The following is a 25,667-nucleotide window of genomic DNA, read 5'->3' as shown; positions in this document are numbered from 1 at the left end:
AGGCAAGAATACTGGAGAGGGTTGCTATCCCCTTCTCCAGGAGATCTTCCCAACCCAGGAATCGAACCACATTGCAGGCAGATTCTTTATCACCTGAGTCACCAGGGAAACCCCATGAAGTGAAGTGAAGAAGTGAAGTGAAGTCGCTCAGTTGTGTCTGACTCTTTGTGACCCCATGGACTGTAGCCTACCAGGCTCCTCCGTCCCTGGGATTCTCCAGGCAGGAATACTGGAGTGGGTTGCCATTTCCTTCTCCAGGAGATCTTCCCAACCCAGGGATCGAACTTGGGTCTCCCGTATTGCTTTGAAACCCCATAGCAGCTTTCAAATACACAGTGTGGTATTGTTAACTGTAGTCACCATGCCGTCTATTACATCCCAAGGACTTATTTGTTTTATAACTGGATGTTTGTACCTTTGACCACCTTCACTCACTTCACCTATCTCCATCCCCTGATTCTGGCAACCACCAATCTGTTCTATGAGTTGTTTTTTTTTTTTTTTTGAGTCCACATGTAAATGAGATCATACAGTACTTATCTTTCTCTGACTTATTTCATTTAGCATAACACTGTCAAAATTCATTCATATCATCACAAATTGCAGGATTTCCTTCTTTTTCATGGCTGAATTTTATATATGTATGTATGTATATTTGAAATAGTGGTTTTATTTCCTTCATGTATATACCCAAAAGTATAATTCCTGGAAATTATATATAGTTCTATTTTCAATTTTCTGAAGAACCACCACACTGGTTTCCATAGTGGTTGTACCAGTTTACATTCCCACGGGCAGTTCACAAGGGTTCTGTTTTCTCCACATCCTCACCAACATGTGTCTTCTCTCATCTTTTTTATTTAGTCCTTCTGTGTGTGAGGTGATCTCTCATTGTGGTTTTGATCTGCCTTTCCCTGATGGTTAGTGGTGTTGGTCACCTTTTCATGTACCTGTTGGCCCTTTGTATGTTTTCTTTGGAAAAATGTCTATTTGGTCAGATTGTTTATATTTTTTGCCATTAAGTTGTGTGAATTCTTTATATATTCTGGATATTCATCCCTTATTCTAGGTATAATCTGCAAACGGTTTTTGCCTTTTCCTTTTTTATGATGGTCTTAATAATGTCTTAAGACCAACTGATTTAAAAATGAAAAGGAATAATGAAGGAAGCTGTGCATGTGTGCAGACAGCAGATATGTTGGAAATCTCTGTTTCTTTCCCACAATTTTTCTGTGATTCTGAAACTGTCCTAAAAAAATGAAGTCTGAAATGAAAAAGAGAAGAGTATTATTATATATAATATGGGCTATTCACATATGGATTTTGGTGATTTTTGAACACAGAGATTTTGTCTGAAAATTTAAGTAAAACACAGGCTCTGAAGACTAGTCCAAATAACCACAGATTTTCTCTGATTGTATTGCTAAAGCAGGGGGACAATATTGCTTAATGCTCTAGTGAGAGAGCAGGTCTCTTCAGAGCTCTAATTACCAAAAAAACTGCAAAAGAAAAGACGCTGTAAATAAAATCAACAGGCAGATGACAATTGAGGAAAATGTTTGCAACACATAAGGCATTTATATGTTTCATATGTAAAAAATAAATCAGCATTGCCTGCATGCTAAGTTGCTTCAGTCATGTCCGACTGTGCTACCCTATGGACTGTAGCCCACCAGGCTCCTCTGTCCGTGGGATTCTCCAGGCAAGAATATTGGAGGTTGCTAAGCCCTCCTTCAGGGATCTTCTTGACCCAGGGATTGAACCCAAGTCTCTTATGTCTCCAGCATTGGCAGGCAGGTTCTTTACCACTAGCGCCACCTGGGAAGCCCAAAATCAACAATAAGAAGATGACTATCTAGATAGAAAAGTAACCAATGACATGAAACAGGCAACTTACAAAATAAGAAATAAAATGGTCAATTAATATATAAAATTTTACTTTATTAATTATACAAAATGGAAACTTAAGCAAGTATCTTTTTTTTTTCCACCCATCAAGTTGACCAAGTTGAAAAAACAGCACTATCTTATTTTTATCAGATTAAATTGAAGTGAATGCTCTTGTCACTGGTACCAGCCTTGTCATGGCGAATGGGCTTGCATAACTCTGTGAAGTTATGAGCCATACTGTGCAGGGCCACTCAGGACAGATGAGTCATAGTGAAGAGTTGTGACAAAATGTGGTCCACTGGAGGAGGCAATGGCAACACTCTCCAGTATTTTTGCCAGGAGAACTCTGTGAACAGCACAAAAAGATAAAAACATATGACACTAAAAGATGAGCCTCCCCCCGCCCCAGGTTGGAAGATGTCTAATATGATACTGGGGAAGAATGAAGGGCAATTACTAACAGGTTCAGAAAGAATGAAGCCGCTGATCAAGGAGAAGATGGCAAGACTGAACATCTGCTTCTTAGTAGATGTTAGTGAACATTACATGTTAGGAATTAGTGAACTAAAATGGATGGGAATGGGTGAATTTAATTCAGGTAGTCATTATATTTACTACTGTGAGTAAGAATCCATTAGAAGAAATGGAGTAGCCCTCATAGTCAACAAAAGTGTCTGAAATGCAATACTTTGGAGCAACCTCAAAAATGGCAGAATGATCTTAGTTCGTTTTCAAGGTGAACCATTCAGCATGACAGTAATCTAAGTCTATGCCCCAACCACTGATGGTGAAGAAGCTGAAGTTGACCAGTTCTATGAAGATCTACAACACATTTGAGAACTAGCACCAAAAAAAGATGTCCTTTTCATCATAGGGGATTGTAAAAATAAGGAACACAAAAGTAGGAAGTCAAGAAATGCCTGGAGTAACAGGCAGGTTTGGTCTTGGAGTACAAAATGAAACAAGGCAAAGGCTAACAGGGTGTTGTCAAGAGAAAGCAATGGTCAGAGCAAATACCCTCTTACAACAGCATAAGAGAGGACTCTACACATGATCACCAGATGATCAATATTGAAATCAGATTATGTTCTTTGCAGCCAAAGATGGAGAAGCTCTATACAGTCAGTGAAGACAAGACCTGGAGCTGACTGTAGCTCAGACCATGAGCTCCTTATTGCAAAATTCAGGCTTAAATTGAAAAAAGTAGTGGAAACCCCTAGGCTGTTCAGTTCAGTTCAGTTCAGTTCAGTTCAATCACTCAGTCAAGTCCAACTCTTTGCAACCGCAGGGACTGCAGCACGCCTGGCCTCCCTGTCTATCACCAACTCCCAGAGCTTACTCAAACTCATGTCCATCTCATCCTCTGTCATCCCCTTCTCCTCCCACCTCCATCTTTCCCAGCGTCTTTTCAAATTACTCAGTTCTTCACATCAGGTGGCCAAAGTATTGGAATTTCAACTGCAGCATCAGCATCAGTCCTTCCAATGAATATTCAGGACTGACTGATTTCCAAAGAATAGCAAGGAGAGATAAGAAAGGCTTCCTCAGTGATCAATGCAAAGAAATGGAGGAAAACAGTAGAATGAGAAAAACTAGAGATCTCGTCAAGAAAATTAGAGATACCAAGGGAACATTTCATGCAAAGATGGGCTCAATAACAGACAGAAATGGTATGGACCTAACAGAAGCAGAAGATATTAAGAAGAGGTGGCAAGAATACACAGAAGAACTATACAAAAAAGATCTTCACAACCTAGATAATGGTGTGATCACTCATCTAGAGTCAGACATCCTGGAACATGAAGTCAAGTGGGGTAAAGGAACAGGATAAAAATCCACCAAACCAAACAAAAGAGGAAGAGATAAAGAATCTACCTGATAAAGAATTCTGAATAATGATACTGAAAATGATCCAAACCTTGAAAACAAATTGGAGTTACAGATAAATAGCCTGGAGACAAGGATTGAGAAGATGCAAGGAAGGTTTAACAAGGACTTAGAAGAAATAAAAAAGAGTCAATATATAATGAATAATGCAATAAATGAGATAAAAAATACTCTGGAGGGAACCAACAGTAGATTAACAGAGGCAGAAGATAGGCTAAATGAGGTAGAAGATAGAATGGTAGAAATAAATGAAACAGAGGGGAAAAAAGAAAAAAGAATGAAAAGAAATGAGGACAATCTCTGAGACCTCTGGGACAATGTTAAATGTCCCAACATTGGAATCATAGGAGTCCCAGAAGAAGAAGACAGAAAGACCATGAGATAATACTTGAGGAGATAATAGTTGAAAACGTCCGTAAATGGGGAAGGAAATAATCATCCAAGTTCAAGAAACCCAGAGAATTCCAAACAGGATAAACCCAAGGTGAAACACCCCAGGACACATATTAATCAAATTAACAAATATCAAACACAAAGAACAAATATGAAAAGCAGCAAGGGAAAAACAACAAGTAACACACAAGGGGATTTCCATAAGGATAACAGCTGATCTTTCAATAGAAACTCTTCAGGCCAGGAGGGAATGGCAGGACATATTTAAAGTGATGAAAGAAAATAACCTACAGCCCAGATTACTGTACCCAGCAAGGATCTTATTCAAATATGAAGGAGTAATCAAAAGCTTTACAGACAAGCAAAAGCTGGGAGAATTCATCACCACCAAACCAGCTCTCCAACAAATGCTAAAGGATCTTCTTTAGACAGGAAACACAGAAAGGGTGTATAAACTCGAACCCAAAACAATAAAGTAAATGGCAATGGGATCATACTTATGAATAGTTACCTTAGATGTAAATGGGTTGAATGCCCCAACCAAAAGACAAAGACTGGCTGAATGGATACAAAAACAACACCCCTATATATGTTGTTTACAAGAGACCCAACTTGAAACAAGGGACACATACAGACTGAAAGTGAAGGGCTGGAAAAAGATATTCCACACAAATAGAGACCAAAAGAAAGCAGGAGTAGCAATACTCATATCAGATAAAACAGACTTTAAAATAAACGCTGTGAAAAGAGACAAAGAAGGACACTACATAATGATCAAAGGATCAACCCAAGAAGAAGATATAACAATTATAAATATATATGCACCCAACATAGGAGCACCGCAATATGTAAGACAAATGCTAACAAGTATGAAAGGGGAAATTAACAATAATAGTGGGTGACTTTAATATCCCACTCACACCTGTGGATAGATCAACTAAAGAGGAAATTAACAAGGAAACACAAACTTTAAATGATACAATAGAGCAGTTAGACCTAATTGATATCTATAGGACATTTCACCCCAAAACAATGAATTTCACCTTTTTCTCAAGTGCACACGGAACCTTCTCCAGGATAGATCACATCCTGGGCCATAAATCTAGGCTTGGTAAATTTCAAAAAAAAAAAAAAATTGAAATCATTCCAGGCATCTTTTCTGACCACAATACAGTAAGATTAGATGTCAATTACAGGAGAAAAACTATTAAAAATTCCAACATATGGAGGGTGAACAACATGCTTCTGAATAACCAACAAGTCACCGAAGAGGAACACATGTAAGAAGTAAAGATTTTAAAATTTAAAAAAAAATTAGAAAAAAATAAAATAAAATGGTCAAAAAAAATAAAATAAAAAATAAAAAATGTTTATGTTATAGCCTCCAAACAGATTTAGCAAATTAATGAAAATAAATGTAAAGGAAATTTACAAAAAAAAAAAAAAGAAACTTAAAACAATTAAAATATGCACAGAAATGGATGACAATGAAAACACAACAACCCAAAACCTGTGGGACACTGTAAAAGCAGTGCTAAGGGGAAGGTTCATAGCAACACAGGCTTACCTCAAGAAACATGAAAAAAGTCAAATAAATAACCTAACTCTACACCTAAAGCAACTAGAAAAGGAAGAAATGAAGAACCCCAGGGTTAGTAGAAGAAAAGAAATCTTAAAAATTGGGGCAGAAATAAATGCAAAAGAAACAAAAGAGACCATTGCAAAAATCAACAAAGCCAAAAGCTGGTTCTTTGAGAAGACAAATAAAATTAACAAACAATTAGCCAGATTCATCAAGAAACAAAGGGAGAAAAATCAAATCAACAAAATTAGAAATGAAAACGGAGAGATCACAACAGACAACACAGAAATACAAAGGATCATAAGAGATTATTATCAGCAACTATATGCAAATAAAATGGGCAGGAAGAAATGGAAAAATTCTTAGAAAAGTACAACTTTCCAAAACTGAACCAGGAAGAAATAGAAAATCTTAACAGACCCATCACAAGTACAGAAATTGAAACTATAATCAGAAATCTTCCAACAAACAAAAGCCCAGGACCAGACAGCTTCACAGCTGAATTCTACCAAAAATTTATAGAAGACCTAACACCTATCCTACTCAAACTCTTCCAGAAAATTGTGGAGGAAGGTAAACTTCCAAACTCATTCTATGAGGCCACCATCACCCTAATACCAAAACCTGACAAAGATGCCACAAAAAAAGAAAACTGATCAGGCCAATATCACTGATGAACATAGATGCAAAAATCCTTAACAAAATTCTAGCAAACAGAATCCAACATTATATTAAAAAGATCATACATCATGACCAAGTGGGCTTTATCCCAGGGATGCAAGGATTCTTCAATATCTGCAAATCAATCAATGTAATACACCACATTAACAAATAGAAAGATAAAAACCATATGATTATCTCAATAGATGCAGAGAAAGCCTTTGACAAAATTCAACATCCATTTATGATAAAAACTCTCCAGAAAGCAGGAATAGAAGGAACATTCCTCAACATAAGAAAAGCTATATATGACAAACCCACAGGAAACATTATTGTTAATGGTGAAAAATTGAAAACAATTCCCCTAAAGTCAGGAACAAGATAAGGGTGCCCACTCTCACCACTACTATTCAACATAGTTTTGGAAGTTTTGGCCACAACAATCAGAGAAGGAAAAGAAATAAAAGGAATCCAGATTGGAAAAGAAGAAGTAAAACTCTCACTGTTTGCAGATGATGTGATCCTCTACATAGAAAACCCTAAAGACTCCACCAGAAAATTACTAGAGCTAATCAATGAATATAGTAAAGTTGCAGGATATAAAATCAACATGCAGAAATCCCTTGCATTCCTATACACTAACAATGAGAAAACAGAAAGAGAAATTAAGGAAACAATTCCATTCACCATTGCAATGAAAAGAATAAAATACAGAGATATATATCTACCTAAAGAAACAAAAGACCTACATATAGAAAACTATAAAATATTGGTAAAAGAAATCAAAGAGGACACTAATAGTCGGAGAAATATACCATGTTAATGGATCAGAGGAATCAATATAGTGAAAACAAGTGTACTACCAAAGCAATCTATAGATTCAATGCAATCCCTATCAAGCTACCAATGGTATTTTTCGCAGAGCTAGAAGAAATAAGTTCACAATTTGTATGGAAATACAAAAACCTCGAATAGCCAAAGCAATCTTGAAAAAGAAGAATGAAACTGGAGGAATCAACCTGCTTGACTTCAGACTATACTACAAAGCCAGTGTCATCAAGACAGTATGGTACTGGCACGAAGACAGAAATATAGATCAATGCAACAAAATAGAAAGCCCAGAGATAAATCCACACACCTACGGACACCTTATCTTTGACAAAGGAGGCAAGAATATACAATGGAGAAAAGACAATCTCTTTAACAAGTGGTGCTGGGAAAACTGGTCAACCACTTATAAAAGAATAAAACTAGAACATTTTCTAACACCATACACAAAAATAAACTCAAAATGGATTAAAGATCTAAACTTAAGACCAGAAACTATAAAACTCCTAAAGGAAAATATAGGCAAAACATAAATCACAACATAAATCCAACATAAATCACAGCAGGATCCTCTATGACCTACCTCCTAGAATATTGGAAATAAAAGCAAAAATAAACAAATTCGACCTAATTAAAATTAAAATCTTCTGCACAACAAAGGAAATTATAAGCAAGGTGAAAAGACAGCTTTCAGAATGGGGAAAAATAATAGCCAATGAAGCAATGGACAAAGAATTAATCTCAAAAATATACAAGCAACTCTTGCGGCTCAATTCCAGAAATATAAACAACCCAATCAAATAATGGGCCAAAGAACTAAACAGACATTTCTCCAAAGAAGACATACAGATGGCTAACAAACACATGAAAAGATGCTCAGCATCACTCATTATCAGAGAAATGCAAATCAAAACCACAATGAGGTACCATTTCACACCAGTCAGAATGACTCATATCCAAAAGTCTACAAGCAATAAATGCTGGAGAGGGTGTGGAGAAAAGAGAACCCTCTTTCACTGTTGTGGGGAATGCAAACTAGTACAGCCACTATGAATAACAGTGTGGAGATTCCTTTAAAAACTGGAAATAGAACTGCCATATGATCCAGGAATCGCACTGCTGGGCATACACACCAAGGAAACCAGAATTGAAAGAGACACATGTACCCCAATGTTCATTGCAGCACTGTTTATAATAGCCAGGACATGGAAGCAACCTAGATGTCCATCAGCAGATGAATGGATAAGAAAGCTGTGGTACATATACACAATGAAGTATTACTCAGCCATTAAAAAGGATACATTTGGATCAGTTCTAATGAGGTGGATGAAACTGGAGCTTATTATACATAGTGAAGTAAGCCAGAAAGAAAAACACCAATACAGTATACTAATGCATATATATGGAATTTAGAAAGATGGTAACGATAACCCTGTATGTGAGACAGGAAAAGAGATACAGATGTATAGAACAGTCTTTTGGACTCTGTGGGAGAGGGCGAGGGTGGGATGATATGGGAGAATGGCATTGAAACCTGTAAATTATAACATGTGAAACAAATTGCCAGTCCAGGTTCAATGCATGATACAGGGTACTCGGGGCTGGTGCACTGGATGACCCAGAGGGATGAGATGGGGATGGAGGTGGGAGGGGGATTCAGGATGGGGAACACATGTACACCCATGGTGGATCCATGTCAATGTATGGCAAAACCAATACAATATTGTAAAGTAAAATAAATAAATGAATAAATAAAACTGAGATTAAAAAAATGAAGTCAAGTGGGCCTTAGGAAGTATCACCACAAACAAAGCTAGTTGAGGTGATGGAATTCCAGTTGAGCTATTTCACATCCTAAAAGATGATGCTGTGAAAGTGCTGCACTAATATGCCAGCAAATTTGGAAAACTCAGCAGTGGCCACAGGACTGGAAAAGGTCAGTTTTCATTCCAATCCCAAAGAAAGCCAAGGCCAAAGAATGCTCAAACTACCACACAATTGCACTCATCTCACATGCTAGTAAAGTAATGCTCAAAATTCTCCAAGCCAGGCTTCAGCAATACATGAAGTGTGTACTTCCAGATGTTCCAGCTGGTTTTAGAAAAGGTAGAGGAACCAGAGATCAAATTGTCAAAATCTGCTGGATCATAGAAAAAGCAAGAGAGTTCCAGAAAAACATCCATTTCTGCTTTATTGACTATGCCAAATCCTTTGATTGTGTGGGTCACAATAAACTGTGGCAAATTCTGAAAGAGATGGAAATACCAGACCACCTGACCTGCCTCTTAATGTATGCAGGTTAGGAAGCACCAGTTAGAACTGGACATGGAACAACAGACTGGTTCCAAATAGGAAAAGAAGTACGTCAAGGCTGTATATTGTCACCCTGCTTATTTAACTTATATGCAGAATACATCATGAGAAACGCTGGGCTGGAGGAAGCACAAGCTGGAATCAAGATTGCTGGGAGAAATATCAATAACCTCAGATATGCAGATGACACCACCCTTATGGCAGAAAGTGAAGAAGAACTAAACAGCCTCTTGATGACTGTGAAAGTGGAGAGTGAACAAGTTGGCTAAAACTCTACATTCAGAAAATGAAGATCATGGCATCCGGTCCCATCACTTCATGGGAAATAGATGGGGAAACAGTGGAAACACTGTCAGACTTTATTTTTGGGGGCTACAAAATCACTGCAGATGATGAATGTAGCCATGAAATTAAAAGATGATTGCTCTTTGGAAGAAAAGTTTTGACCAACCTAGACAGCATATTAAAAAGCAAAGACATTACTTTGTCAACAAAAGTCCATCTAATCAAGGCTATGATTTTTCCATTACTCATGTATGGATGTGAGAGTTGGACTATAAAGAAAGCTGAGTGCTGAAGAATCGATACTTTTGAACTGTGCTTTTGGAGAAGACTCTTGAGAGTCCTTTGGACTCTAAGGAGATTCCTCCTAAAGGAAATCAGTCCTGGGTGTTCATTGGAAGGACTGATGCTCAACCTGAAACTCCAATATTTTGGCCACCTGATGCGAAGAGCTGATTCATTGGAGAACACCCTGATGTTGGGAAAGATGGAAGGCAGGAGGAGAAGAGGATGACAGAGGATAAGGTGGTTAGATGGCATCACCGACTTAATGTACATGAGTCTAAGTAAACTCTGGGAGTTGGAGATGGACACGGAGGCCTGGCGTTCTGTGTTTCATGGGGTCGCAGGGAGTCAGACACGACAAGCAGCTGAACTGAACTGAACTGAACTGATCTCCTTTAGGATGGACTGGTTGAATCTCCTTGCAGTTCAAGGGACTCTCAAGAGTCTTCTACAACACCACAGTTCAAAAGCATCAATTCTTCTGTGCTCAGCTTTCTTTATATTCCAACTCTCACATCCATACATGACTACTGGAAAAACCATAGCTTTGACTAGATGGACATTTATTGGCAAAGTAATATCTCTGCTTTTTAATATGCTGTCTAGGTTGGTCATAGTTTTTCTTGCAACGAGCAAGCATCTTTTAATTTCATGGCTGCAGTCACCATCTGCAGTGATTTTGGAGCCCCAATCAATAAACTCTGCCACTGTTTCCACTGTTTCCCCATCTATTTCCCAAGAAATGATGGGACTGGATGCCATGATCTTAGTTTTCTGAATGTTGAGCTTTAAGCCAACTTGTTCACTCTCCTCTTTCACTGTCATCAAGAGACTCTTTAGTTCTTCCTTACTTTCTGCCATAAGGGTGGTGTCATCTGCATATCTGAGGTTATTGATATTTCTCCTGGCAATCTTGATTCCAGCTTGTGCTTCATCCAGTCCAGCATTTCTCATGATGTACTCTGCATATAATTTAAATAAGCAGGGTGACAATATACAGCATTGATGCACTCCTTTTCTGATTTGGAACCCATCTGCCATTCAGGTATGACCTAAATCTGATCCCTTATGATTATACAGTGGAGGTGACCAACAGATTAAAGGTATTAGATCTGGTAGACAGAGTGCCTGAAGAACTATGGATGGAGATTCGTAACACTGTATAGGAGGCTGTGACCAAAACCATCCCAAAGGAAAAAAAAAATGCAAAAAAAATGCAACAAGGTGAAGTGGTTGTCTGAGGCAGCTGTAACTGAGGAAAGGAGAGAAGCAAAAGGCAAGGGAGAAAGAGAAAGATATACCCAACTGAATTCAAAGTTCATAGAAAGCAAGAGAGATAAAAAGGCCTTCTTAAATGAACAATACAAAGAGAAGGAGGAAAATGGTAGAATGGGAAAAACTAGAAATTTCTTTAAAAAAAAAACTGGAGATATTAAGAAAACATTTCATGCAAGGATAGGCATGATAAAGCACAGAAAAGATAAGGAGCTAACAGAAGCAGAAGAGATTAAGAAGAGTTGGCCAGAGTACATAGAACTATATAAAAAAGGCCTTAATGACTCAGATAACCACAGTATTGTGGTCACCCACCTAGAGCCAGACATCCTGGAGCGTGAAGTCAAGTGGGCCTAAGGAAGCATTACTATGAACAAACCTAGTGGAGGTGATAGAATTCCAGCTGAGCTATTTAAAACCCTAAATGATGATGCTATTAAACTATGGCACTCAATATATCAGCAAATTTGGAAGACTCAGCAGTTGCCACAGGACTGCTGGTCAGTTTTCATCCCAATTCCAAAGAAGGATAATGGCAAAAAATGTTCAAACTACTATATAATCACACTCATTTGACATGCTAGCAAGATAATGCTCAAAATCCTTCAAGCTAGGCTTCAACAGTATGTGAACCAAGAACTTCCACATGTACAAGTTGGATTTAGAAAAGGCAGAGTAATTAGAGGTGAAATTGCCAACACTTTTTGGATCATGGAGAAAGCAATGGAGTACCAGAAAAATATTACTTCTGCTTCATTGACTATGCTGAAGCTTTTGACTGTGTGAATCACAATAAACTGTGGGAAATTCTTTAAGAGATAGGAGTACCAGACCAACTTATCTGTCTCCTGAGAAACCTGTATGTGGGTTAAAAAAAGTAACAGTTAGAACTGGAAGTGGAACAACTGACTGTTTCCAAATTGGGAAAGGAGTATGACAAGGCTGTATATTGTCACCCTGCTTATTTAACTTATATGCAGAGTACATCATGCAAAATGCCAGGCTGGATGAATCACAAGCTGGAATCAAGATTGCCAGGAGAAACAGCAACAACCTCAGATATTCAGATGATATCATTCATTGAAGAAAGTGAAGAGAAAGTAAAGAGCCTCTTGATAAAGGTGAAAGAAGTGAGTTAAAAAGCTGGCTTGAAAATCAACATTCAAAAAACTAAGATCTTGACATTCAATACCATCACTTCATGCAAGTAGAAGGGGGAAAAGTGGAAGCAGTGGCAGATTTTATTTTCTTGGGCTCCAAAATCACTGAGGATGGTGACTACAGCCATGAAATTAAAAGACACTTGCTCCTTGGAAGGAAAGCTATGACAAACCTACACAGTGTATTAAAAAGCACAGACATCACTTTGCCAACAAAGGTCCATATAGTCAAGGCTATGATTTTTCCAGTAGTCATGTATGGATGTGAGAGTGGGACCCTAAAGATGTTGAGTGCTGAATAATTGATGCTTTTGCATCGAGGTGCTGAAAGAGACTCTTGAGAGTTCCTTGGACTACAAGGAGATCAAATCAGTCAATTCTAAAGGAAATCAACCCTGAATATTCATTGGGAGGACTAATGTTGAAGCTGAAGCTCCAATACTTTGGCCACCTGATAGTAAGAGCAGACTCATTAGAAAAGACCCTGATGATTGAGAAAGATTGAAGGCAAAAGGAGAAGAGGGTGGCAAGGGATGAGATGGTTAGAAAGCATCACAGACTCAATGGACATGAATATAAGCAAAATCAGGGAGATAGAGGAGGATGGAGGGGCCTGGCATGCTGCAGGCCATGGAGTCTCAAAGAGTGGGATACTACTTAGTGACTGACCACCACTAACAACAAACCATAAGTTTATTTTTCATGTCTGCAACACTATTTCTGCTTATATGTGGAATCTACAAAAAAAAAAAAAAAAAGAGTGGGCTTCCCAAGAGTGGGCTTCCCTGGTGGCTCAGATGGTAAAGAATCTGCCTGCAATTCAGGAGACCTGGGTTCAATCGCTGGGTCAGGAATTTGCCTTGGAGAAGGAAATGGCTATCCACTCCAGTATTCTTGCCTGGGAAATCCCATGGACAGAGAGGCCTGGCAGGCTACCACCCATGGGGTCACAATGATTCAGACATGACTGAGTGACTAACACACACATAAAAAAAAAAAAGAGTACAAATAAATTTATTTACGAAGTAGTGGCTTCTCTTGTTGTGCAGAGAGTAGGTGTCTAGACGAGTGGGCTCAGTAGTTGCAGCACTGAGCTGTGGAACACGGGCCCAGTGGTTGTGGCACATGGGCTTAGTTCTTCCGAGGCATGTGGGATCTTTTTGGAACAGGGATCGAACTGGTGTCCTCTGCATTGACAGGCAGATTTGCATTTACACCACCAGGGAAGTCCTAAAATTTTATCTTTAATTGTTTTTTTTGCCCCACCACACAACTTGTGTAATCTTAGTTTCCTGACCAGAGATTGAACCTGGGCTGTTACAGTGAAAGCCTGGAATCCTAAAAAAAAATTATAGTAAAACATAAGATAAAAATCTCTAGGAATTAGGGTTTAAGTTCTTAGACCTAATTCCAAAATTATGATCCATAAAATTTTTAAAAATAATAGTTGGATTTCATTAAAATTAAAAACTTTTGCTCTGCAAAGAGCTCTGTTAAGGGGATGAGTATAAAAACTATAGAGAATATTTGTAAACCACATACCTGACAAAGGATTCATACCTAGAATATAAAAGAACTTTCAAAACTCAACTGTAAAAATGCCAAACATTTTTTGTGTTCTGATTCACTTAGACCATGGAATATGAAGAGACATGTCACAAAACAGGTAAGATAAGTTTTTTGGCAAATAAGCACATGAAAAACATCCAACATCACAAGTCATTAGGAAAATGCAAATTAAGTGCTGTATCTTTATGTGGTGGTGTGTACATAATCTACTCATGTTAAAATGCCGTAGAGCTATACATGCACTTAATACCAATGTCAGGTCCTGGTTTTAGTATTGTACTATCATAAAATATATAAAATGTAACTATTTGGGGAAATTGGGTGAAAGGTACAACAAGATCTCTCTGTATTACCTGTGCAACTTCCTGTGGATATATAACTATTTTTAAGTAAAAACTTAAAAGAAATGTTTAAAAAATTTATTTTATGTTTGGTTGTGCTGGGTCTTTATTGTTGCGTGAAGGCTTTGTCTAGTTGCTGCAAGAGGGAGCTACTCTCTAGTTGCAGTGTGCAGGCTTCTTGTTGTTGTGGCTTCTCGTTTTGCAGCGCACGGGGTCTAGGGTACGCAGGCTTCAGTAGCTGTGGCTTGCCGGCTCTAAAATGTGGGCTCAGTAGTTGTGATGTATGGTTTTATTTGCCTGGTGGCTTGTGGAATCTCCCTGTGCAACCTGTGTCCCCAGGATTGGCAGGCAGACTCTTAACCACTGGATCACCAGGGAGTCCAAAAATGTTTTTTAAATTTAGGAAAAACCTAAACTTTAAGTGACAGAGACTGATTAAATTTGGGGTGTCCATACAATAGACTATTCAGAATACTGGTGAAAAAGTATATATGAGTGTGAATAAATTTGCATATGTATATGTGTGTATATGTGTGTATGATGGAGAAGGCAATGGCACCCCACTCCAGTACTGTTGCCTGGAAAATCCCATGGTGGAGGAGCCTGGTAGGCTGCAGTCCATGGGGTCGTGAAGAGTCAGACACGACTGAAGCGACTTAGCAGCAGCATGTGTGTATGAACTGAATGCAACAACCATGGGCCAGATTGCACTAGGAGGTAGGAAAGCAGATGTAAACAAGACAGTCAAACCGCCAGCATGGAGCTAACAGTCTATTTAGGAAGCCAGGCAGCAATCATGCTAATGAGTTATGTTGGGAGTGTCAGAGGAAAAGCATTGAGTACCCAGAAGACCAAACATTGAAGTCCGGGAAGGCTTCCATGGGGAAGCTGATGCTTTACCTGAAACTTGAAGGCTGACTATGAGTTCCTCAGGCAAAGGGTATGGGAGAAAGGAGAGAGCCATTCTGACTAGAAACAAATGCACAGGCAGAGTCCCGGCGTTCACATGCAGGACGGAGTGTCCAAGAAGAGAAAATAAGCTTGGTGTTGCTGTAGCACAGGGCCTGGGTTTAGAGGGGCAGAGGATGGTGTTTGACAAGGCTGGTCAGCCAGCAGGGGCCAGGTCTTGGAAGACCTGGTAAAAGGAGTTAGGAATATTGGACGCCAAGGCAGTGGGAAGTCAGTGAAATGTTTCTAGAAGAGAAGGGCCATAGGTGAGGGCAGGGTGAGGATGAAGTCAGGAGACCAGGCAGAAGGTGATGGTTTGTTCACACCAAGTAGTGGTGGGGGTGGATAGAGAGGAAGGCATGGTCCTGCAGAGACAGCTAGCAGGACTGACTGGACTGAATGATTGAAAGGCTATAGATGAGGGCGAGGAGGATGGTCAGGAGACGGTGGGGAGGGTGACACTCAAGTTGCTCCAGGAACCATTTGTCAAGATGGGCAGCAGTAGGAGAAGATCAGGAATTTGGGGAGGAGTGGGTGAGAAGGGGCAGAGAAGTCCATCTCAGACATGTTAAGACTGAAGCGTCTATGGAATACCTGAGCAGGAATGTCTGGTGGGCAGGTGGCTCCAAGGCTGGGCTCTCAGGGGAGATAGAGCTGTAGGTCTGGGAGATAGCATCTGTGTGGGGCTTAGCATTTTGGCTGCAGGTGCAATGGCCAATAAGTGTGTAGAATATAAAGAGAAAAGAGCTTTATTAGTTAGGATTCTGTTATAAATGTCGGGGATGAGTCAGGAGACCCCAAAGCTTCAGAGAGGGACTGGACCAGAGAAGGTCAGGCCAGGAGAGTTTTTTCCCTTGAAGTCTCTCATCTCACCTTCCCAGTTTTCTCTTGTTCTCTAGCCAGTGATGGAGGAAAGATGGTCACCCAATAACTTCTATGTGGATATTCACCAGAATGCTGTAGCCCCAAACAGATTTATGGAGCATAGAGTGGGCCAGTTGGAGTCACCACATTCCACAAGGTGGCAATGAAGAAAGTTCTTTAGATGTTCTGGCTGGATATTCTGAGTGCGGGGAAGAACCAGGAGGAGCACTGACATTTAAAAGGTCAAAAGAATGGGAGTTGGCAAAAGCAAATGAGAGGCATATGGAGAGTCTTAGAAAGAAATTCAGAGAAGAGGGAAGTGGGCAGAAGCTCAGGAGAGACACATCTCATGAATGAGATAGCAGTCACTGGATCCAACGCTGCCAAGAGGCAGAGTAAGAGGAAGACTGGAAAATGTATGCCCAATTTAGTAGCAGCCTGCAGTGAGGACAGGAGAAGGGAGTTAACCAGTGTAGACAGATGTTTTCCATTCCAGAACCTAGATGAAGTCAGAGATGGGGCAATAGCTGGAGGGAAGCCTTGGGTCTAGAAAGTATTGTTTAAATTTTTCTAAGGCCAGTGAACTAAAGAGCCTCTTGATGAAAATGAAAGAGGAGAGTGAAAAAGTTGGCTTAAAACTCCACATTCAGAAAACTAAGATCATGGCATCCAGTCCCATCACTTTAGGGCAAATAGATGGGGAGACAATGGAAACAGTGAGAGATTTTATTTGGGGGGGGGGGGCTCCGAAATCATTGCAGATGCTGACTACAGCCATGAAATTAAAAGATGCTTGTTCATTGCAAGAAAAACTATGAGCAACCTAGACAGAGTATTAAAAAGCAGAGACGTTACTTTGCCAACAAAGGTCCATCTAGTCAAAGCTATGGTTTTTCCAGTAGTCATGTGTGGATATGAGAGTTGGAATATAAAACAAGCTGAGCGCCGAAGAATTGATGCTTTTGAACTGTGGTGTTGGAGAACACTCTTGAGAGTCCCTTGGACTGCGAGTCCCTTGGACTGCAGGGAGATCCAACCACTCCATCCTAAAGGAGATCAGTCCTGAATATTCATTGGAAGGACTGATGCTGAAGCTGTACTCTAATACTTTGGCCACCTGATGTGAAGAACTGACTCATTTGAAAAGACCCTGAAGCTGGGAAAGATTGAGGGCAGAAGGAGAAGGGGACGACAGAGGATGAGATGGTTGGATGGCACCACCGACCCATGGACATGAGTTTAAGCAAGCTCTGGGAGTTGTTGATGGACAGGGAGGCCTGGTATGCTGCAGTCCATGGTGTCACGAAGAGTTGGACACGACTGAGAGACTGAACTGAACTGAAGGCCAGTGAGGTCTATTTGTAATTCAAAGCCAGAGAAACCAAAGGGGGAGGGGTGGTTCTTTTCAAGCCCCAGTGCAGAATCTAGAGGACCAAGGACAAGGTGTGATGCCAAGCAGAGGCTGCAGGATCACAGCTCTGAGAAAGAATAGGCTCTAGTTTGGGAGAAATCGGAAAACAGAACTCTGGTTTCATACACAGAAAATGTAATCCTTCTGATGACTAAAATGAAGATATTTCATAAACTTCAATGGGGAAAACTAAAGATTTTAATAAAAAATCCAGTTCTGCCTTTGACTTCCACTTTGCTGAAAGTTAAGAGATCATGCTGTACAGCAGTAGCTCCCATACTTTAGGGTCACAGCTTGATTCTGGCGGCCCAGGGTTTCTGTTTCTGTAGGCCTGAGGTGAGGTTCAAGAATTTGCATTTCCAAGATCCCAGGTGATAATGCTGCTGCTTGGCCACACTGAGAATCATTTCTCTAGAGCCTGGTTCTCAGAATCTGTATGTGGCCTGGGAATCTGGAAATAAAGCGAATTTATAGAGTACATGTGCAAGTTGGATGAAAATGTATCTAGCTGCAAGAAAAAAAAAGGGTTAGAAAGAATGCAAGATTGTGAAAGTAAGGAAGAATATTAAAGGGAATATACTGTTTTAATTTTTAAATTAGTGGTTCTTGTAGTCCTGAGAAAATATGAAAATAACAAAAATATTAAAAGGAATGTGGCATCTTTAAAAAGAAGGATAAAATTTGGTGTAAAAATAAAGGCCTTAAGGGAATCCCTGATCATCCAGTGGTTAGGACTCTGTGCTTTCACTGCCAAGCGTGGGGGTTCAATCCCTGAGAGGGGAACTAAGATCTCAGAAGCTGCACAGCATGGCCAAAAAAAGAAAAGTCATTGTGATTTTACTAGCAGACAGCAAACTTGGTCCCATATTCCAAGTGCTGTTGAAAAGAACGCTGGCTTCCCAACAAGAGACTTAGGTCAAGCCCCAGCTTTATCACTGTCTGGTTTCAAGATGCTGTGTATCTTTCTGACCTCCGTCTCTTCTCTTTCAGAAGAAGAGAAAAATTCTCCTTGAAAAACAAAAGTTCTCTTTCAAAAAAATTTTATAGAGCCTCTTCATTGTTTCATAAAACATAATGAGAAAGTTCTGTGCTGTAGGGAAGCAAAATTTTCCACCCCAGAAATTGTCTCCATGGCATGAAAATTCATTTAGGCTGATTATTTTTAAGGCCTGAAAGACTCAGGAAGAACCTTTAATCTACACCCCAGTTGCTGAAAACAATGTGGATAGTAAGATCTTGTTTCTGGAAGGGAGCTATTACCATCAATATCATAGTATGAAACTAGGCTTGTCGACTGGGAGGAACTTAGCAGAATCTGTTTGTTAGAATTGCACTCTGTATCCGATTGTCTCCTCAGGGTCCAGGGAACATTTGTTTACTAAACATTTGCTTCTCCATCTCCGTGTGCCTTCCTCACCTCTGAAGTCCCAAGCCACTACCTCCAACATCCTCTTTGGTCTTTAACTGATGATGAGGGCTTTAGACACTTTGGCGAGTAACAGTTTTCCTGGGTCTCTCCCATGTCTACATATTACTAAAACTTTTTTTTCCCCTGTTAATTTTTCTCATATCAATATAATTCTTAGAAAAGCCTGAAGAACTTAAAAGGGTAGAGGAAAATTTCTTTCTCCCTGACCGTACTTTGAAAGATATAAAATCTCATATAATTACAACCTATTTTTTTACCTTGAAATTTTTTTTAAGAAACTTCCTGATGGTTCAGTAGTTAGGGCTCCATGATTTCACTCCTGGGGGCCCAGGTTAAAATCCCTGGTTGGGGAACTAAGATCCTACAAGCCACATGGCATGGCCCCACCCCCCCACCACCCCCACCACCAAATTTTTTTTTTCAGGAGTTAATTATCATAATGGACATGTTTCCAATGTGTGTGTAATATTCAAGCTCACTATCATTTCTCTTTCCTATGAACATAATCACCAAGTCTGTCTTTCTAACTTTAAATGTGTTATCTTTCACCTCCATCAGTTTCCAGTTCTCTGGAATTTTCTGCTCCTAAAGAAATCTCTATGTAGTATTTCTGGACCTGTCTTTTTGTTGCAGGAAGGGAGATCCCTTCGGGGCTCAAGAGTGGGTTCTTGTCTAACACTCGGAAGTGAATTGTCCAAGGAGACACACGTGCTGACAGAGCAAGAGTCTTTACTGGGAAGGGATGCCCCGGTTATGAGCAAGAGGGAGAAGGAACCCAGGGCTGCTCTGCCACATAGCTTCCAGCCTCAGTCTTGGGTTTTATGGGGATGGGATTAATTTCCTGGTCATCTCTGGCCAATCATTCTGACTTTGGCCTACTGGTGCACACATTGCTCAGCCAAGATGGATTCCAGCAAGGAAGATTTTGAGAGGTTGATAGGACATGTGGTATCTCCTTTTGACCTTTTCCCAACTCTTCCAGTTGGTGGTGGCTTGTTAGTTCTGTGTTCCTTTAGGACTTCCTGGCTTAAATAACTCATGCAAGTGGTTACTATTGTGCCTGACCAATGTGGGTGGTTTTAGTCAGTGTTTCCCCTAACATTTTAGCCAAAACTCACCGGTGTCTAGAGAGAACACAGCCTCTAGCTGAATATCTGTGGTAGTTACTCTAGTAAACAGATGGGAGAAAATCGAATGACAAAAAGAGTAAGGCCAACAATTTTTGGTTTGATCCTTGCATAGGAAGCACCACAGTCTTTGGGTATGGTGATCTTTGGGAAGCAAGTTTGGAGCTTCAACTTGTCACATATATCATACTTATTTGCTCAGTGTGTGAAGCTGAAGCTAGTTGGATCTGTTGCTCTGAAAACAGTTCATTCAGATCTGCCCATTCACTTTTCCTTCAAAGCTCCTCTCACATTTGCCATCCATAATGATGTTAAGGTGTAGAACCAGAGCCCGAGTGTTCCTGCAAACATTCCCCTCTCCCCCACTGCTTCCAAAGTGTGTGCAGTGTAGTCAGAATCTTAGACGATGGTGGAAAAGGAACTGAGCAACCCCAGTGGCCATATTCCTGCCTCTCCTTCCCCCATCCAATCAGCTCCTTACAGTGGGGGCAAGAAGTTCACTCTCCTTTTTTCCAAATTCATAAGATTTGATTCCTTGTTTTTTTGAGCATAAGAAGATAGGGAAGGACAAGCCCTTCAAGAGATCCTTGGAAAAGCAGGTTGTGAAATCCACGCAGCTCTCCCCTTCCATCAAGAACCTTCACTGCTTCTTCCTTGGATGCCTGCCTCATCCTGTCTCACTGAATTCCCACTTCCATGCACACTGTTAGCTAACAAAAGAGGCTTCATCAAGAAAATGTCCAGATTGGTAGACTTGGGCCCTGGGGGTGGGAACAGGCAGGGGCAGGGCCTTGAAGAGGCAACAGCCTGGGTTGATTCCAGCTCCGCTTGATGTTGGGTGAATTATCCAATCACACAGGCTCTGAGTTTTTCATCTGGATGATGGAGACCATAAAGATACCTATCTCAGAGTGCTGTTGTATATGTAGAATGAGATATTGCACAAAATCAGAGCTCAATGACCTTGGTCATTTTAATCATTATAGAGCATGGCTTATGATTTTTAAGAGAGGTTGTGATTTTAACACCTTGGCATGCTGTTCTTGGCAGGATGGAGACAACTATGTTCAGGAAATGGAGAAGTCCAAGAATGGCCTTTGCGATGGCTCAGCTAGACCTAGTCATTAACATGGCAACTTGTTTCCTCCAGCTACCTTTACTGCAGCTTGAAAATCTGATAACCGCACTTTCTTCCATGATTCAAGTAGATCTGAAGTGCAGTTCAGTCCAGTTCAGGTGCTCAGTGGTGTCTGACTCTTTGCAGTCCCATGGACTGCAGCACACCAAGCGCCCCTGTCCATCACCAATGCCCAGAGCTTGCTCAAACTCATGTCCATCGAGTTGGTGATGCTGCCTCTGGCAAAGGGCTCTATCCAGAGACAGTAATGTTTATCTTTTTCTTTTGCAGACCTCAGAGGATGAGCCTTCTGAAAAGGATGCCCTGCAGCCAGGTCGCAACATTGTGGCTGCTGGCTATGCACTCTATGGAAGTGCAACCCTGGTGGCTCTTTCCACAGGGCAAGGAGTGGACCTCTTCATGCTTGACCCAGTAGGTACCTAATGATGAAGTATGAGCCTTTGTGCTTTAATTCTGTCCCCTGGGATAATTTACTGGTTACTCCTAATACTTGCTTTGGGGGTCAGGGAGTCTAGTTTGGGGGACCAACAGCATCATCTAAAAACATTAAGATCTCTGTTCATGGGAGGGTATTTGAGGGGTTCTACATGGTCAAATGCATCACTCAGGCCCTGTTTGTAAGGAATTTATTATCAAAAAAATATATTCAGCTTCTGTGGTTTGTAGAAATACAATGACTTAAGAATCCCAATGCTGCCAATTTACAGACAGAAACATAGATTCTTTTTGTTTGTTTGTTTGTTTTTTGGCTGCTTTGTGCAACATGCAGGGTCTTGGTTCCCTGACCAGGGATCCAGCTGGTGACCCTGCATCGGAAGTGTAGAATCTTAACCTCTGAACCACCAAGGAAGCCCCAAACATGGATTCTTTACAGTAGCACCATCCAATAGAATTTTCTGTGATAATGGTTATGTTCTGTAATCTATGCTGTCTGGTATGGTGGCCACTAGCCTTCTGTGACCATTGAACATTTGCAGTGAGTTAGTGTGACTGAGAAACTGGGTTTTTACATTTTATTTCATTTTAATTAATTTAAATAACTACATGTGACTATTGGACTACTGGTACCCTATTGGACACCAGTTTGGACGATGTCCCCTAATATACATGTTTTTCCCAAAAGGATGAGTCACTGGTAGAAAGCTGTTTTATTAGATACTGTGTTATTCTCCACACTTTTCACAATGATAAAATAGCAGTAGCAGCAGCGGAAGAAGCACCACCTCTGGGTAGATGAAAAATATAACACAGTGCTGATTAGAAGAAGTAATTGGATAAAGACACAGAGTTCAAAAACAAAGATTGAGCCTTCATGGCAAATGTACATTAAAAATGTTCAGGAGATCAACTGTTCTTAAAATTTTTCATGTCAATGGAAAATATTAAAAACAATAAACAATAAATTTACTACACATACTTTTACTTGCTAACTATGAAACTCTTTTGTAATGCTATGATCAAGCTAATCCATCATTTCATAGAAGCAAGGTATCTATTCTGAGAATTAATGATTTGGGGGGCCTCTAGAATGAATGATTCAGTACAGTTCAGTTCAGTCGCTCAGTCATGTCTGACTCTTTGCAACCCCATGGACTGCAGCACGTCAGGCTTCCCTGTCCATCAACAACTCCTGGAACTTTCTCAAACTCATGTCCATCAAGCTGGTGATGCCATCCAACCATCTCATCCTCTGTCGTCCCCTTCTCCTCTTGCTTTCAATCTTTCCCAGCATCAGGGTCTTTTCAAATGAGTCAGTTCTTCGCATCAGGTGGCCAAATTATTGGAGTATGGCTTCAGCATCAGTCCTTCCAATGAATATTCAGGACTGATCTCCTTTAGGATGGACTGGTTGGATCTCCTTGCAGTCCAAGGGACTCTCAAGAGTCTTCTTCAACACCACAGTTCAAAAGCATCAATTCTTCAGCACTCAGCTTTCTTTATAGTCCAACTCTCACATCCATATGTGACTACTGGAAAAACTATAGCTTTAGATGGACCTTTGTTGGCAAAGTAATGTCTCTGCTTTTCATATGCTGTCTAGGTTGGTCATAGCTTTTCTTCCAGTGAGCAAGCATCTTTTAATTTCATGGCTGCAGTCACCATCTGCAGTGATTTTGGAGCCCCCAAAATAAAATCTCCCACTGTTTCCATTGTTTCCCCATCTATTTGCCATAAAGTGATGGGAATGGATGCTATGATCTTAGTTTTATGAATGTTGAGTTTTAAGCCAACTTTTTCACTCTCCTCTTTTGCTTTTATCAAGAGGCTCCTTAGTTTGCCCTGCTTATTTAACTTTTATGCAGAATACAGCATGAGAAATGCTCGGCTTGATGAAGCACAAGCTAGAATCAAGATTGCCAGGAGAAATATCAATAGAACTTCAGATATGAAGATGACATCACCCTTATGGCAGAAAGCAAAGAAGAACCAAAGAGCCTCTTGATGAAAGTGAAAGAGGAGAGTGAAAAAGTTGGCTTAAAACTCAACATTCAGAAAACGAAGATTTTGGCATCTGGTCCCATCACTTCATGGCAAACAGATGGGGAAACAGTGGAAGCAGTGGCTGACTTTATTTTGGGGGGCTCCAAAATCATTGCAGATGCTAACTGCAGCCATGAAATGAAAAGATGCTTACTCCTTGGAAGAAAAGTTATGATCAACCTAGACAGTGTATTAAAAAGCAGAGACAGTACTTTGCCAACAAAGGTCTGTCTAGTCAAGGCTATGGTTTTTCCAGTAGTCACGTATGGATGTGAGAGTTGGACTATAAAGAAAGCTGAGTGCTGAAGAATTGATGCTTTTGAACTGTGGTGTTGGAGAAGACTCTTGAGAGTCCCTTGGACTGCAAGGAGATCCAACCAGTCCATCCTGAAGGAGATCAGTCCTGAGTGTTCATTGGAAGGACTGATGTTGAAGCTGAAACTCCAATACTCTGGCCACCTGATGCGAAGAACTGACTCATTTGAAAAGACCCTGATGCTGGGAAAGATTGAAAGCAAGAGGATAAGGGGACGACAGAGGGTGAGATGGTTGGATGGCATCACCGACTCAATGGACATGAGTTTGAGTGGACTCCGGGAGTTGTCTATAGACAGGGAGGCCTGGTGTGCTGCAGTCCATGGGGTGGCAAAGAGTCAGACACGACTGAGCAACTGAACTGATTGAGCATCCAGTGAGCCCTCAGATACCATTCTAGGCAGTGGAGGGAGATAATGCACTGGTCAAACAGAAATTATCTGTCAGGAGTTTACATGCTGATGCATGCGAACGCACACAGCTCTGGTCATGGTGCCTGTGGGTGTATCATTTAGTTTGCTAATGTGCACTGAGGCTCAAAGTCTAGTGAAAGTTGACTCTGTCTGCCATCTTGGACCTGTTTGATTCTAGTCAGTTTATTTTGTGTCCTTGTATTATGTCATTCTTTTAAAGACTGTACCCTGTCCACTTCCCTCCTGTATCAATTGTCACATGCTCTCTGCTGAGCTTTCTTCATTAGCCTGAAAACCCACAAAGGACACTTGAACAAGGACCCTATGTATGAAGCTTAGGACCTATCTGAGAGGTTGAAGCAGCATATGGTGCTTGTTACAGGTAGAAAACCATGGAGGGTGGCCTGCATGTTACTCAGGCAGGGCCTCACAGGACAAAGTTCCTTGGTGGGCCAACCAGAGCCTCCCTAATCTGCTAGTGTGCAGGGCTGGTAATTTGATTTTGTCAGAGCACAGATTTTGTTCAGGTACAGAGGGACTACCTCACTTAACCAAACACTCAACTGTGGTCTAAGCCACAATGAGAGGTATTTGTTTACATATGACAGATATAATTTCGAAATGGCAGGGATATGGTGCCTGATCATCAGGTGCCCTCTTGTCCAAGTTGTGGAAGGCCATTTGTATACACAGTGGGTGCTAGTGATCCCAGTCAGAACAAAGGTATGTATTTTCCAGGTTGGAGTAAGGCTCCACAACCATCTTTACCCCACAATAGAGAACACCTCGCCAGGGGCCTGAGTGTCCACATTCCCAGCCCTGGGGTGGATAAACAAGTGAAGACATTATTTAGACAACAGTTGTGTATCTGTCTTGATCTTCATGGTGCTGGAGAATACCTTTGAGAGTCCCTTGGACAGCAAGGAGTACAAACAGTCAATCCTGAAGAAAATCAACCCTGAATATTCATTAGGACTGATGATGAAGCTGAAGCTCCAATACTTTGGCCACCTAATGCAAAGAGCCAACTTATTAGAAAAGACCCTGATGCTGAGAAAGACTGATGGCAGGAGGAG

General features: G+C 40.6%; 1 protein-coding gene across 1 annotated transcript in view; it reads left to right on the top strand.

Moving 5' to 3' along the window:
- FBP2 (fructose-bisphosphatase 2) overlaps nt 1-25,667 on the top strand; it is a 52,149-nt gene that overhangs the window by 9,495 nt on the left and 16,987 nt on the right. Inside the window, exon 4 of the mRNA XM_068974259.1 lies at nt 21,653-21,793. Coding sequence (XP_068830360.1) covers nt 21,653-21,793 — 141 coding nt within the window. The remainder of the gene's footprint in view (nt 1-21,652; nt 21,794-25,667) is intronic.

The sequence above is a fragment of the Capricornis sumatraensis genome, chromosome 6 (genome assembly GCF_032405125.1).
Source record: "Capricornis sumatraensis isolate serow.1 chromosome 6, serow.2, whole genome shotgun sequence".
NCBI lineage: Eukaryota > Metazoa > Chordata > Mammalia > Artiodactyla > Bovidae > Capricornis > Capricornis sumatraensis.
This window is presented reverse-complemented; position numbering and strand designations above follow the sequence as displayed.